Source organism: Dendrobates tinctorius, unplaced genomic scaffold (assembly GCF_039654945.1).
Source record: "Dendrobates tinctorius isolate UK_male_01 unplaced genomic scaffold, ASM3965494v1 ptg000083l, whole genome shotgun sequence".
Classification (NCBI taxonomy): domain Eukaryota; kingdom Metazoa; phylum Chordata; class Amphibia; order Anura; family Dendrobatidae; genus Dendrobates; species Dendrobates tinctorius.
In genome coordinates, this window is record NW_027361751.1 from 31,790,777 (window position 1) to 31,807,145 (window position 16,369).

Genomic DNA, 16,369 nt, shown 5'->3' on the forward strand with positions numbered 1-16,369 from the left:
GAAGTTTTACTCCGGAAAGCACCTTAACCATGAAATGCCGTTCCGGGAGCGGCGAAAAAAATCTCTCTCACCGCGGTCACTTTAAATTTCCTGCACTTTTTGCGGTTCCGACCACATTAGCGTCCACTGACAACGGTGGAAGATCCGTTAATTTTTGTTTTTGGTAGATGTCAGCTGTCCGCCAACAACAGAAGTGTGAAACAGGCCTTAGTTAGTAGCTTTTGTGTTTGCCTATTAAGGGACACTGTCGGAACAAAGTCCAAAATGGCTCCATCTGAATCCCGTTTTTCTGGGGATTCACAGGGAAGTCTGACGCAGTGCTGTGTACAGCACTGTATAAACGTCAACCATAGAATGTAAGTCCGCAAGGACAGGGTCCTCTCCCCTCTGTACCAGTCTGTCATTGTAAATTTGTTTACTGTTAGCGATATCTATAACTTTGTATGTAACCCCCTTCTCATGTACAGCACCATGGAATTAATGGCGCTATATAAGTAAATAATAACCTTGCCTTATTTCATCTCATGAAGCATTGTGTAGCCTTGATGCAATTGTAGACACTTAGGCTATGTGCACATGTTGCGGATTCTCCCGCGGATCCGCAGCGTTTTTGGCCATGCGAGTCCGCAGCAGATTCTGCTGCGTTGTACAGTAGCATTAAAGTCAATGGGATTTGAAAACCGCTGTGCACATGCTGCGTAAAAAATCTGTGCGGAGTAGCTGCAGGTTCATTTCCGCAGCATGTCAATTCTTTGGGTGGTTCTGCAGCATTTCTGCACACATTGACTTGCATTGATCCGCCGCAAAATCGCAGTTCTCAAAAAGATCTGCAGCTTTGCTGTGGATGAAACGCTGCAGATCGGGAGGAGGGAAGAAAATGGGGGCGGTGAGTGGAGGCGTGTATGGTGTGTGGGCAGTGACTGGGCGTGTATGTGTGTGCGGGGGTCTGCGGGAGGTCCGTGCAGGGCATCGGTCCGGGGGGGGGGGGGGGGTTGTGCGGGCCTGTGTATGTATGTATGTATGTATGCGTGTATGTGTATGCAGGCATCGTCCGAAGGGACTACAAGCAATGCCTGCTACCCTGACAGTGATTAGCCAATGATGGGACAGTAGTGGTCCCATCATCCGGCTAATGTGTTGAATGTAAAAATAAAAACAAAAAAACATACAAGTTCAACATATAACATACAGAATGTACAACATGCAGAAAATACATGTAACATACAGAACATAACAGAGTAAGTGCTCACCGCACACACCTTGGTCCCTGAAGCCATCGATCTCCTGTAATAAATATAAAATAACAAACCAACCTATATTTACCTCTCCGTCGTAGTCCAATTAATATAGAGGGTCCACGACGATCTCCAGTGGAGAACAGCCGCATCAGCTGATGCGACCGCTATCCAGGGGCTCCAGCACTGAAATGACAGAAGGTAATCCTCCGCGATGTATATCCCTCCGCCGGGAAAGAGGTCCTGTAACCCTATCTCTAACCCTATCTATCCTTCCATCTATCTATACTTCCATTCATCTATCTATCCTTCCATCCCTTCCATCTATCCATCCATCTATGTGTGTAATGGAGTGTGGGTTGGACGAATGTAAATGAGGATGTTGGACAGAAATGACATCACAAATTTTTTTTTTTTGTTAAATAACATATCTTTATTTAGCTTACAAAAACGCAGACAAAACCGCACTGAAAAACCGCATCAAATCCGCAGCAAAAACACACATGCGTTTTTTGTGCACAAAAATCTGCGGTAGACTTAACAACGTGTGCACATAGCCTTATAAGAGCAGCGCCGGTTTCCATTAGTTTGGAACTGGTTTATGGAACACCTGCTCATACACGAGACAGACATTTATCTGCAGATCAGAATAACCAGCCTAGGTACAGCCTACTATTCACATTACATAAAAGACACTCAAACCCTCTGTGATTTCGGTAGGTGTGGCTCTCCTGACTCTTACCCAACTGATTGGGGTCACAAAGCCCCGTGTGTGAATGGTGCAGGAGTAAGCATGTGTGACCACACTCCCATAGACAGTAAATGGAGCGTTGGTCTTTATTCTGCGTTTTCTTCCATATTGTTTACTATATTTTTGAAGAGAAACTAAAGCACACAAAAAAAACCATAGAACCCTCAGAGATAATGTAGAGACTCAATAACAAGCCCTAATATCATGTGTCCCTGCTACTTTTTCTGTGGGTTCCACGATCCGGGCACAAATGTATTTGCGGTGCTGGTTGGTTCCTCAGTTGGGGCTGGTTTTTCGTACACTGGAGCAGAAGCATGTCCTTTGATCTGAGTTCTCATGGACTCAACTGCATGTTTGCCTTCGGTGTGTGACATGGCCTCGTCAATCTTCAAAAGTTGCTCTCCTTTGGCGCTTATTTCCTTCCTTAACTGTTCGTTCTTGAGAATTTCCTGAAATGGAAAAAAATCAATAGATAAGATTCTGGACATTATGTAGATGACGTATTCGGTCAGGTTGGATCTGATCTGGTGACATCAGTGATGAAGAGTGTTTCCTGAAGGTTCTAGTGGAGAGGACTCATCTCATACACTAGGACAGAATCCCTGGGGTGAGATCGAATATCTGTACAAGTAAAGCAGTCTCCAAGATTCTGCTTAAAAATTACCCTGACCACCTTCTTATCTGTGCCTGTCACATTAACTTTTCTGGTTAATGATTTCTAAAGACAGACCCTGGAAGAAGTTGAAAAAAGAAGCCATCTGGTACATCACTCGCCTATCCTAAATTTCTTATAATATTTTGGAAAAGTTGGCGTCCCATGGTTTTTAAATAGGATTAGTTTTCTTGACATTTTGTTCGAATTCTACATGCAAGTATCCCCTTCAGAAAGGAAGAGGTCAGGAATGCAATCCCAAAAAGTCAATATACACTGTGTGCAAAATTATTAGGCAAATGAGTATTTAGATCACATCATCCTTTCACACATGTTGTCCTACTCCAAGCTGTATAGGCTTGAAAGCCAACTACCAATTATGTAAATCAGGTGATTTGCATCTCTAATGAGGGGTGTGGTCTAATGACATCAACACCCTATATAAGGTGTGCTTAATTATTAGGCAACTTTCTGTCCTTTGGCAAAGACTCTGAAAAGTAAAAAATTGTGAGATGTCTTGCAGAGGGATGCAGCAGTCTTGAAATTGCCAAACTTTTGAAGCATGATCACTGAACAATCAAGCGTTTCATTTCAAATAGCCAACAGGGTCGCAAGAAGTGTGTTGATAAAAAAAGGCACAAAATACCTTGAATTGAGGAAAATCAAGCGTCAAGCTGCCAAGATGCCATTTGCCACCAGTTTTGCCATATTTCAGAGCTGCAACGTTACTGGAGTATCAAAAAGCACAAGGTGTGCCACACTCAGGGACATGGCCAAGGTAAGGAAGGCTGAAAAATGCCACCTTTGAACAAGAAGCATAAGATAAAAACGTCAAGACTGGGCCAAGTAGTATGTTAAGACTGATTTTTCTAAGGTTTTATGGACTGATGAAATGAGAGTGACTCTTGATGGGCCCGAGGCTGGATCAGTAAAGGGCAGAGAGCTACACTCCGACTCAGACGCCAGCAAGGTGGAGGTGGGGTACTGGTATGGGCTGGTATCATCAAAGATGAACTTGTGGAACCTTTCCGGTTTGAGGATGGAGTGAAGCTCAACTCCCAGACCTACTGCCAGTTTCTGAAAGACACCTTCTTCAAGCAGTGGTACAGGAAGAAGTCGGTATCGTTCAAGAAAAACATGATTTTCATGCAGGACAATGCTCTATCGCAGGCATCCAAGTACTCCACAGCGTGGCTGCCCAGTAAAGGTCTAAAAGAAGAAAAAATAATGACATGGCCCCCTTGTTCACCTGAACTGAACCCCATAGAGAACCTGTGGTCCCTCATAAAATGTGAGATCTACAGGGAGATAAAACAGTACACCTCTCGGAACAGTGTCTGGGAGGCTGTGGTGGCTGCTGCACGCAATGTTGATCGTAAACAGATCAAACAACTGACAATCTATGGATGGAAGGCTTTTGAGTGTCATGGTAAAGAAAGGTGGCTATATTGGTCACGGATTTAGTTTTTTTCAATGTCAGAAATGTTTATTTCTAAATTTTGTGTTATATTGGTTTACCTGGTGAAAATAAACAAGTGAGATGGGTATATATTTGGTTTTTATTAAGTTGCCTAATAATTCTGCACAGTAATAGTTACCTGAAAAAACAGATATTGTAATGAATGGAAGCGGAGGCAGAGATGGTGAAGTTCACATTGGATTTTTTTAAGTGGAACCTCGGGACCATGGTGCGGGGGGCTCCGAAGGGGGCGTGACTAGTGAGCCCCGGGCACCCACAGTAAAGCCCCTCAGGCAGGGCCAGAATGGAATACCCGGAGGACACAGGTGCTACCTCCAATTAGACCCCAAACACGTGGCAGCTGTCCCAGCGGGACCAAAAGGGATAACAAAAGTTACAGCAGAGTCCGTAATGCGCTGGGTCCTGGATCCGGTTAGTTGGTAAGGAGTTGGTTCCAGTGACCTTCACACAGTCCTTGGACTCGGATGGCTGTAGGCGGAACGGGATGGCTTAGGCCCAGATGGTTGCTGATATAACCAGGTAACACAAGATACTGATATGCTGTGGAAACAGAGAGCATTAGACAATGCACAGAGACTGCAGATGCAGCGCAGACAGGTTAGCATGAGAACCGGATGTATCAATGATAGATACTCGTTGCTCAGGCATTCTCCCTATGGAGGAGAGGCCAGAAATAGCAGCCAGTGCGCTGCCATTGGTTGATTGCATTTTTTGAATAATGCACGCCGCCCCTTTAAGAAGGCAAGAGAGCGGGCGGGCGTGCCCTAATAGCCTTAGCTACAGATCTCCTCACAGGACGCCAGGAGGAAGAGGCAGGAGGGAGGACAGAACGCTGAGCAGCAGCATGAGAGGCTCGAGGTGAGTGCCCAGAACGGAGAGCAGCGGCAGGCCTGGATGCAGCGCCAGGACAGGGGCCAGGTGTAACAGCGGCAGACCTGGGCGCAGCGCCAGGACGGGGACCGGGTGTAACAATATCCCCTCTTTACATCCCCTCTTCTTCAAGCATGCGTAGAACCATTTAAGGAGAAGAGGAGCCTGGATGTTCTCCCTAGGCTCCCAAGATCTCTCCTCAGGACCAAAACCCTTCCAGTCCACCAGGTAGTAGGTCTTACCCCTTACTTTTTTTACGGCCAGGATATGTTTTACCTCAAAAACATCATCCTCCGAGACAGGGTCAGGAGTGGTACCCGAATCCTTAAAGAAGGGACTCAAAACTACTGGTTTGAGGAGAGAAACATGAAAGGAGTTAGGCACACGTAGGGAGGTGGGAAACTTCAGCTTGTACGAGACTCGATTGATCTGTCTCAAGATCTCAAATGGTCCGATGAACCGGGGACCCAATTTGTAGGATGGCATCTTTAACGGGATGTACTTAGAAGAGAGCCATACCTTGTCTCCGGGACGAAAGATAGGCGCATCCAAACGTCTCTTGTCCGCATGCCTTTTCATACGCTGGGAGGCTTTCTCCAGAGCAGTTTTGGTATCCCTCCAGACCTTAGAAAAATCTTCGGAGAAAGTATCGGCAGCTGGAACGCCAGATGATCCAGAGATGGGAAGAGGTATTCCGGGTTGCAATCCAAAGACAATCTGAAAGGGAGACTTTCCAGAAGATTCACTTACTTGATTGTTGTAAGAAAATTCGGCCCAGGACAGTAAGTCTACCCAGTCGTCATGATGGGCGTTGACAAAGTGACGCAGGAATCCAGCCAGGATTTGATTTGTCCTCTCCACTTGTCCATTGGACTGGGGATGGTACGCTGAGGAAAAATCCAGTTCAATTCTTACCAGTTTACAAACTGCTCTCCAGAATCTTGAGGTGAACTGGACTCCTCTGTCGGACACGATGTGGAGAGGGAAACCATGGAGACGGAAGATGTGCCGGATGAACAGGTCCGCCAACTCAGGAGCAGTTGGAAGACCGGGTAGTGGAACGAAGTGAGCCATTTTAGAGAAGCGATCCACCACTACCCACACCACAGAACAGCCAGATGAGATCGGGAGATCTGTGATGAAGTCCATTGCGATATGTTGCCAGGGGGAAGATGGAATTGGAAGAGGCTGAAGCCTACCTGCGGGTAGATGCTTGGCTGTCTTGTTACGAGCACAGGAAGGGCAGGCTGTGACATACTCCAGAATGTCCTTAGCCATGGCAGGCCACCAGTAGTAGCGGGAGATGAGTTGCAGAGTCTTTCTCTGGCCGGCGTGACCAGCCAACTTGGACGCATGACCCCACCGAAGGACACGAGTACGCTCAGAAGCTGACACGAAGGTCTTCCCGGGAGGCAGCCGGGCAAGATCAGTAGAAGCGACCGCGACTAACCTTGAGCGTTCAATGAAGTGCTGCGGTTCTTCTTCTTGATCAGGAGGTAGAAAGGCTCTGGAAAGTGCATCTGCTTTGACATTTTTGTCAGCTGGGCGAAAATGAAGAACAAAGTTAAAACGAGCAAAAAACAAAGCCCAGCGGGCTTGACGAGGATTCAGCCTTTGTGCAGTTTGGAGGTAAGCAAGGTTTTTGTGATCGGTGTATACGACTACCTGATGAAGAGCTCCTTCTAGAAGATGCCTCCACTCCTGCAGAGCCAATTTGATAGCAAACAATTCCCGATCTCCAACAGAATAATTCCTCTCTGTGGAAGAAAAAACCTTGGGGAAAAAAAAAACAAAACAAAACAAAAATACACAGGAATGCATTCGCCCGGAGGACGATTTCTGGGTTAGTACAACTCCCGCACCTACTGAAGAGGCATCGACCTCAAGAAAAAAATTGTTCACTGGAGTTAGAACGATGAAGAACAGGTGCGACAGCAAAGGCCTTTTTGAGAGAAACAAAGGCCTCCTCAGCCTCAGGAGGCCAATTCTTCAGATTTGTACCTTTCCGGGTTAGAGCTGAGATGGGCGCCACTCGGGTGGAGAAGTTAGGAATGAATTGCCTGTAGTAGTTGGCGAAGCCCAGGAATCGCTGTATGGCCTTCAACCCAGACGGACGAGGCCACTTGAGTACAGCCGATAACTTCTCTGGATCCATTTTTAATCCTGTGGAGGAAACAATGTAACCGAGGAAAGGCCAAGAGGATTGTTCAAAGAGGCACTTTTCAAACTTGGTGTACAGTCTGTTCTCCCTGAGCCTCTGTAAGACCACTTGTCTGCGATGCGAGACCAAGTCAGTAGAAAAAATCAGAATGTCGTCTAGGTAGACAACAACACAGGTGTAAAGCACATCCCTGAAAATGTCATTGACGAACTCTTGGAAAACAGCGGGAGCATTGCTTAGACCAAATGGCATTACCAGGAACTCGTAATGGACATCACGGGTGTTGAAGGCTGTTTTCCATTCGTCTCCATCTCTGATTCGGATCAAATTGTAAGCCCCTCTGAGATCTAGCTTGGTGAAGATCCTGGCCCCTCGGAGACGGTCAAACAGTTCAGTGATCTAGTTCAGTCCTCGGTAGTTGATACAGGGACTCAGGGATCCGTCCTTTTTCTTCACGAAGAAGCCTGCTCCTGCCGGTGATGATGATTTTCAGATAAACCCTCTGGCCAAGTTATCCTGGATGTAGTCCGGCATAGCCTGAGTCTCTGCCTGGGAAAGAGGGTAAACTCTCCCACGGGGAGGAGATGTTCCAGGAAGAAGGTCTATTGCACAGTCATACGACCTGTGGGGAGGAAGTTTTTCAGCCTCCTTTTTCCTGAAGACATCCGAGAAGGACCAGTAACCGGATGGTAATACAGGCAGGGTAGCAGGTTGGACCGGGGGTGAAGCTGGTTCAATCCGGGTTAAACAACAGTCCGAGCAGGTATCTCCCCAACGTAGAATTTCGCCTGTTCTCCAATTAAGGACTGGTTCATGTTTCTGAAACCAAGGCAAACCTAAAAGCAAGGGGTGAGACAAACCAGGGTACACATAAAAACGGATTCTTTCAGAATGCTTAAGACCTACTCGGAGTTCCACTGGCTCAGTCTGGAACTGGACGGGTTCGGTCAGAGGCTGGCCATCGACAGCGGTTACCCACAAGGGGTTGGGAAGAGCCTGAACTGGTAAGTGGTAGCGATCCACAAGCGTCTGCTGGATAAAGCTTCCGGCGGCTCCGGTATCCAACAGACAGAGTCCAGAAAATTTTATTGCTCCGCAGGTCACAGAGACTGAGATCTGCAACGAAGGAGAGGAACGTTCTCTACCTAGGGTGGCCTCTCCTACCGAGCCTAGGCACAGGAGTTTTCCGACTTCTTTGGACAGGAGCGGATCAGGTGTTCGGAACTACCACAGTACAGACAGCTTCCGTTTTTGCGACGCGCCTCCTGGCGGCAGCTGGCCAGACTTACTCGATCTACCTCCATAGCTTCGGGAGAAGAGGATGAGGTAGACGTCTTGGAAGAATTAGAGTCCAGGTGGTAGGACCTCCTGTCACGCTTAATCTCCATGGAATTCTCCTGAAAACGTAGGTCAATCCTGGTCGCAAAGGAAATTAGGTCATCCAAGATGGTAGGCCTGCCCGTCCCGCCAGCTCATCCTTAATTTTTCCAGATAGGCCCTCCCAGAAGATAGCCAGCAAGGCCTCATTGTTCCAGGATAACTCAGACGAGAGGGTGCGGAACTGAACAGCATACTGAGCCACCGTGAGGGTTCCTTGGCGTAAGCGAAGCAGGGCAGAAGCGGTCGACGTGACCCGACCAGGTTCATCAAAGGTCCTGCAAAAAGTTTCTAGGAAAGATTGAAGATCATTAACCAGCGGGTCTCCTCTCTCCATAACGGATTCAGCCAGGCCAGAGCCTCTCCTGCTAGATGTGACATATTGAAGCCCACTTTGGCAGGGTCAGAAGCAAACATATGCCCCAAGATTTCGAAGTGTAGGGTACACTGATTGAGAAAACCCCGACACTGATCGGGATCACCATAGAAGCGGGTAGGAGCCGCCAAGCGGGGGCCCTTGCTTGTCATGACAGCAGGTACCCGGGTGTTGCTAGGTGAATCAGGAGCAGTCGGGTTCTGCAGAGAATCCATGCGGGTGGACAGGTTACGTAGATACGTCGTGATCTTATCCTGTTGATCTCTTAAACGGGTCACCTCTTGGCACAATTCCAACGTCGGAGGCCTCTGGGGTCCAACGGATTTCATGACCGGAGCAATCTGTAACGAATGGAAGCGGAGGCAGAGATGGTAAAGTTCACATTCGTTTCTATTTTTTAAGTGGAACCTCAGGACCACAGTCCGGGGGGCTCAGAAGGGGGCGTGACTAGTGAGCCCCGAGCACCCGTAGTAAAGCCCCTCAGGCAGGGCCAGAATGGAATACCCGGAGGACACAGGTGCTACCTCCAATTAGACCCCGAACACGTGGCAGCTGTCCCAGCGGGACCAAAAGGGGTAACAAAAGTTACAGCAGAGTCCGCAATGCGCTGGGTCCTGGATCCGGTTAGTTGGTAAGGAGTCGGTTCCAGTGACCTTCACACAGTCCTTGGACTCGGATGGCTGTAGGCAGAACGGGATGGCTTAGGCCCAGATGGTTGCTGATATAACCAGGTAACACAGGATACTGATATGCTGTGGAAACAGAGAGCATTAGACAATGCACAGAGACTGCAGATGCAGCGCAGACAGGTTAGCACAAGAATCGGATGTAGCAATGATAGATACTAGTTGCTCCAGCGCTCTCCCTATGGAGGAGAGGCCAGAAATAGCAGCCAGTGCGCTGCCATTGGTTGATTGCATTTTTTGAATAATGCACGCCGCCCCTTTAAGAAGGCGAGAGAGCGGCTGGCGTGCCCTAATAAGTCCGGCACCTCCCTCCCCTAGCATTCCTCTAAGTCCTGCATGTCCACACATTTGATGGAAATTATGTGAAATAAAGACTCACAGTTTTTCAGCTACATCGGTGAGTGCTGCATATTTCTTCTTTTTTTGCTTCACATTGAAATATTCATGTTTTTTCATGCAAGCACCTCCATTTTTTGACTGAATTATATACCGCAATACTTCAGATAAATAGCTCCGTCTGGTAATGTGGTGATTTGTGTGCCCTAGTATGCCGTTCATCTGTTTGCTCTTTGCTGGGGGCGTGCTCTAATAGCCTTAGCTACAGATCTCCTAACAGGACGCCAGGAGGAGGAGGCAGGAGGGAGGACAGAACGCTGAGCAGCAGCACGAGAGGCTCGAGGTGAGTGCCCAGAACGGAGAGCAGCGGCAGGCCTGGACGCAGCGCCAGACCTGGGCGCAGCACCAGGACAGGGATCGGGTGTAACAGATATCCTTCTAGGATAGCCAAATCTAAAAAAACCCACTCCAACTTCCAAAAATATTAAGCTTTGATATTTGAGTCCTTTGGGTTGATTGAGAACATAGTTGTTGTTCAATAATAAAAAGAATCCTCTCAAATACAACTTGCCTAATAATTCTGCACACAGTGTAGACCCATATTTATTACTTTATTTTACTAATATATGCCATTAATTCAGCAGCACTTTACAGACCATCGCTGTACCCGATGGGGCTCACAATCTAGATTCTCTATCAGTATGTCTTTGGAGTGTGGGAGGAAACCGGAGTACGCCGACAAAACTCACGTAAACACGGAGAAAACATACAAACTCCTTGCAGATGTTGTCCTTGATGGGATTTGAACCCAGGACTACAGCGCTGCAAAACATTTTTGCTAACCACTGAGTCACCGTGCTATGACTGCTAGGTCATGCAATGCTCTCCTCAAAATTTAAATGTGCACATCAAACAAGAAAGGATAGAAGAGAAACAACGCAATGTAGAGTTCTAGGGAAATCTGTAGAATAACACATCTCAATGGAGTTTTATGGTTCTGGTGAAATAAGTAATTTTAGCCAATTTTTTGGGGAACTAGTAATTCTGCATGATTTCTGAGACTTTTGGCGTTTTACTTTGGAAAAGTGGATGAAGCTTAGTAGGACAAGCGACAGGGTGGAAGGAACAAACAAATTCTTTGAGGTGACGAATGGCAACTAAAAGGTGTTCCAAGCTGATAATGAGGCACAAGCCACATAATTTGGTGCATTTTTCTTCAGCACACTCTTCATCTTGACGGCTGTACAAGATACCGGTCTGGGTGAATTGGGTGTTTTCATTTGGTAAATGATTAGGTTTTCCCAAGGAAAACAACAATTTCTCTCCTAACCTGGCAATGGCTTGTCCTTGTCAACTGAACATTATTGTGACAGCTTGTTAAGCGAGAAAGTGACTTGCAAAAGGGAGTTTCCTTCATTTGCGAAATAGACTAACCTCTGACCAGTTGGGTGCAAGGATGTTGCTATTTGGTACTTGAGAGGGCTGGGACTTCCTGCTGTAGGAGAGGAAGAGAGAGCTGCATTATTCACGTAGCAGCTGCAAATATCTCACTATGGAACACTGCTAAGAATAGGAAATCCCTACTAGACCTCACCAAGAAACATAGAAAATGGACATTTCATCCCCACAAAAAAAAAATCAACGTCAGGAGCTAGGTTTACGAATGTGTAATTTGCAAGCCCTAAATAAAACAGGCCAGCAATGCCGGACAGCTGAGGACTCGTCGTTGTGCAGCCATACACTACATGAGATGCACTTAGGCTGCTGCGGGAGAATCTGCTCAGGACAACAAAGGCCATCCAAGGAACGCTCTCCCAAAAGCTGCATTTCCTTTGTGCTCCTGCCAGCGGAGATGGAAACAGTTGCCAAATCAATGTCAGCCATAATTCACTCCAATTCAATTTCTGAGCAAACATCCTTTGATCAATTATAATAATTGAAATATTACTGTGTTTGGATTCTCAGAAACACATTGTAGTCCGTGCTCCCTTCTGTATTTTTCACTGCCGTCATATGGAACAGATTGGGCTGAAAAGTCCTAGGGGCTTGGAGACAGTCAGCAGCTTGTTTTACTCAGGAAAATAATACATAGATCGAACAGTGTGTAAGGGGTTTATTTGTATCGGGTTAAGGGGGCTGATAACACCAATACAAGCAGCTGCACACGCACCGGTTCATGATCCAGTCTGGGGAAGCCTAGAAGAACGGGAGGGGCCTGGCTCGCCATAACTGCAAATCTCATCAGGATTGTGTCCCGAATTTCAGAGACTGAAGAAAAGCAATGCAGCTGCCTCGCCATGGACTTACATGTCCTGCCATCATGATAGATTATAACCATCCCCCCCAGTGACATACAATTACATCAGGTAACTACAGGGTTAATACAGCCTACAGAAGCAGCAACATCTGAGCTTTCCTTATATACTGATACATTGTGACAAGCCCAGCATTTGTGTGGGCAGGATGTGGACAGAACCCATTTTTAACTCCTTGTTGCAAACACCGAATATTTCCATTGATATCGAGCACAAAGGAGACTTGATTCATATTGAAACACATTTTATTATGCCATGAATGCTATATTATGCATGTGAGGAGGACGTGAAGATTCCATCTTTTATGTTTTTATGGAACAACGTCTTTTCAAAAATGACCATTGCGTATACGTCCTATATCGTGGCACCTACCTACAAGTCTACTTTAAGGGTTTACCCAGCTTTGGGGACATTTTTTTTTAATATTATTTAAATGCATGCATTTACTGTTAAAAGTTATTTTGGCAATAGGGTTTGATTAAAAATGTTGCACCGTTTTGCTTTTACAGGCGCTAGGTTTTCCGACACTTTGATGTCGTCATAAATCTGAAAAAGGCCTCATTCAGACGTGAGGGTTTTTTAATGAGAAAAATAGGCCGAGTTTTCATCACAGTTCCATTAATTTATTTCACGGATGAGAAAAAAGTAAACAAAATAAAACTTTTCTCCACCTTACCCCATCTGTCAATGAACAACGGATGGCATCCGCGGACTGTCAGCTTGTTTTCACTGACCCATAGACTCGCACTGCTGATTCTGATCCGACACACGGATCAATATTGGATACGTCTCTGCAATTTTGCATGGATCACTTGGTCCGAGGAAAAAAAAAATCTGAAATGTGAACTACCCCATAAACTGTCATACATACGAGTGTTATCCGAGGAAAAAAACGGACAAGAGGCCAAAGAGAGATAAAAGATTAACAAACGCCCCATCACACCGGGATTATGGATGGATTTTCAGTAAACTCTTTCTGCAGCAAAATTTTGAATGAAACCAAAATGGAAAAATGATTTTTAGCCCCAATTAGATGCATTTAAGTATTCAAAATAAATAGTCCGCAAAAGTCCTCAATCGCATATATCTCAGTGCGAGATTTATTTTCAATTTTGACTTTTTAGTGTTTTTGCAATTTTTGGGGGGGTCAGCGATCATTGGACCCAACAACATTCCTGTCTGCCTAGTTTATATATTGCAGCCAACAACTAGGTAACAATTTCCCTGATGAAGACACCAGTTCGTCGTCGTAGCGTGTTGCACAAACTTGTAACTTTCCACTTTATGCCCGTTTGTTGTTTTTATACATTTTGAGCACTTTTTATATCTCATTTTCCTTCATTCTGCTGACTCCACTTTTGTATCCCATCTTGATTTCTCAAACCAGAAACGCCAACGGCTCAGAATTTTTGCTGTACGTCATATCTAATACACGGTTTGATTTCGAGATGACCACTTTGGCAAAGCTGTACTGACTGCTTTGATGCCATCTGGGACGTAGATTTTTGGTGTTTTGGGGCCATGTAGAATAAAAGTACAGGAAACAGAGACCTTATAAAATACCTGATTCAGACTAATATCCTCGTGATTGTAGGTGCCGAAATTTCAGCTATAGAGAGAAACAGGGTTTTTGTTTTCGGAAATGTATAGAATTATAGCAAAAGGTTACAGAAACCACCTCATCGCAGAGGAAAAAAAAGAAAAGAAAGGAAAATGGATACGGAGCAAATGTTCCCTTGCATGTAATTATCCAGGATCCCTGACCGCTCTTGGAAGTAATACTCCATCACCAGTGCCGGACACAATCACATCTGACACACAGAACATTTCTGCGAGCAGACCACGGTGCCAGCCAATATGCAGCTACATTGCCGTTTAATTTTTTGGCATCGGCATCAAAGTATTCTGGCATATGCCGGGTGAACAGTTGGCTCCCGTTATCTATTTCGCTTTGTTAGATGCGAGCGACTAGATTTGGTCGGGATAAAGACTAATTCCTAATTACTCTTTCATCTTATTCAGATATGATTAGAGCGGAGGTGAGAAACAAGCGGGGTTGTTAGAAAAGGCCCCGATGTGCTGACCTCCGTACTTGTAGGTTACAATTCGTGATGAGCGAGTATACTCGTTGCTCGGGTGATCTCTGAGTATTTTGGCGTGCTCGCTCATCACTAGTTACAATACAAAGTGGAAAAAGACTAAAGTAACATAATATATCGTAATGACTGACAGGGCCAAGGCGACCACTATAGGGACTATGTATCAGTAATGATGGGGGGGTGGGGAAACTGCCCCAAAAAGGATAGGAAAGCCCAAAATCATAAAGATAGTCCAGTTTGATCTAAGAAGGCCACTGACCATTGACATTAAAAATTGCTAATAGAACTCTGTTTTTATAGGATATATGTCACAGAGTGACTGACCAGTGTGACACAAACCAACGATTGGTGACCAACCTAAAGTCAAAACAAAAAACACCAGGAAACACCAGGGAAACTTTAACAACAGTAGGCCCTGCAATAGGGAATGGGGGAATGGACACCTCCTGCACTCACCTAAGGAGGTGCCCTAATCTCCCTATAGTCCCTATACGGGTTCTTTAACCCTGTGCTGAGAAGGATACCTAAACCCTTACTTGCCCTGCTCCTATCCCTAAGTAGAGAACTGGCAAGTGAGAACACTGGTCCCCCCGCTGCACTAATACAACACAAGGAAAGACAGACACCCCAGAGAATGGGGGACAAAAATACAACACTTAGCTTTCTCTGCTGCAATGCACCGCACAGCAGCTCGGTTTCTCTCCACAAGGACCTGTATAACCATCAGACAGCTGATGCATCAGGTGACCTTTTGAAGGATGGTGGGAGTGGTCACCACCCACATCAGCTGACCCAGCAGCAATACCAGCAGGCCAGCGAGGAAAAACTGACATTAACCCCCGATGGCTTGAAAGAAAAAAAAGGTTTAATGTGAGAAGCCAGATCTGCCACAGATCCAAAAAAGGATCCTGACAATATACTGTTGCTAGAGAAAGTGCAGTCCATTTCTTTTAACATCTTGAAAATTTATATGGGCAGCACGGCAGCTCAGTGGTTAGCACTGTACTATATATGGACAGAATGATGGCTCAGTGGTTAACACTGTACTATACAAGTGCTTCTCACTAAATTAGAATATTATCAACAAGTTAATTTATTACAGAGTCCTTACAAACAGAGTGATCTATTTCAAGTGTTTATTTCTGTTAATGTTGATGATTATGGCTTACAGCCAATGAAAACCCAAAGTTATTATCTCAGTAAATTAGAGTAACAAAAAACACCTGCAAAGGCTTCCAAAGGTCCCTTAGTCTGTTTTAGTAGGCTCCACAATCATGGGGAAGACTGCTGACTTGACAGATGTCCAGAAGGCAGTAATTGACACACTTCCACAAGGAGGGTAAGCCACAAAAGGTTATTGCTAAAAAAAAAAAAAAGCTGGCTGTTCACAGAGTGCTGTATCCAAGCATATTAATGGACAGTTGAGTGGAAGGAAAAAATGTGGTAGAAAAAGGTGCATAAGGAGACGGGATAACTGCAGCCTTAAAAGGATTGTTAAGAAAAGGCCATTCAAAAATTTGGAGGAGATTCACAAGGAGTGGACTGCTGCTGGAGTCATTGCTTCAAGAGCCACCACACACAGACGTATCCAGGACATGGGCTACAAGTGTCGCATTCCTTGTGTCAAGCCACTCATGACCAATAGACAACGCCAGAAGTGTCTTACCTGGGCCAAGGAGAAAAAGAACTGGACTGTTGCTCAGTGGTCCAAGGTGGGGGTTTTTTCAGATGAAAGTACATTTTGCATTTTATTTGGAAATCAAGGTCCCAGAGTCTGGAGGAAGAGTGGAGAGGCCACAATCCAAGCTGCTTGAGGTCTAGTGTGAAGTTTCCACAATCAGTGATGGTTTGGGGAGCCATGTCATCTGCTGGTGTAGGTCCACTGTGTTTTATCAAGACCAAAGTCAGCGTAGCCATCTACCAAGAAATTTTAGAGCACTTCATGCTTCCCTCTGCCGACAAGCTTTTTGCAGATGCAAATTTCATTCTCCAGCAGGACTTGGCTCCTGTCCACACTGCCAAAAATACCTG

At 45.7% G+C, this 16,369-nt stretch overlaps 1 protein-coding gene across 3 annotated transcripts in view; it reads right to left on the reverse strand.

Moving 5' to 3' along the window:
- Positions 1 to 1,640: 1,640 nt before the first annotated feature.
- Positions 1,641 to 16,369, reverse strand: part of NDUFAF2 (NADH:ubiquinone oxidoreductase complex assembly factor 2) — a 121,251-nt gene continuing 106,522 nt past the window's right edge. For 2 of the 3 annotated variants that reach the window (XM_073584276.1, XM_073584277.1), the window contains one exon: positions 1,641 to 2,435. In XM_073584276.1, the coding sequence (XP_073440377.1) occupies positions 2,202 to 2,435 (234 nt within the window). In that variant the 3' untranslated portion in view covers positions 1,641 to 2,201. Of the gene's footprint in view, positions 2,436 to 11,358; positions 11,420 to 16,369 lie in introns of all 3 variants that reach the window. The other variant, XM_073584275.1, reaches the window with a different exon arrangement.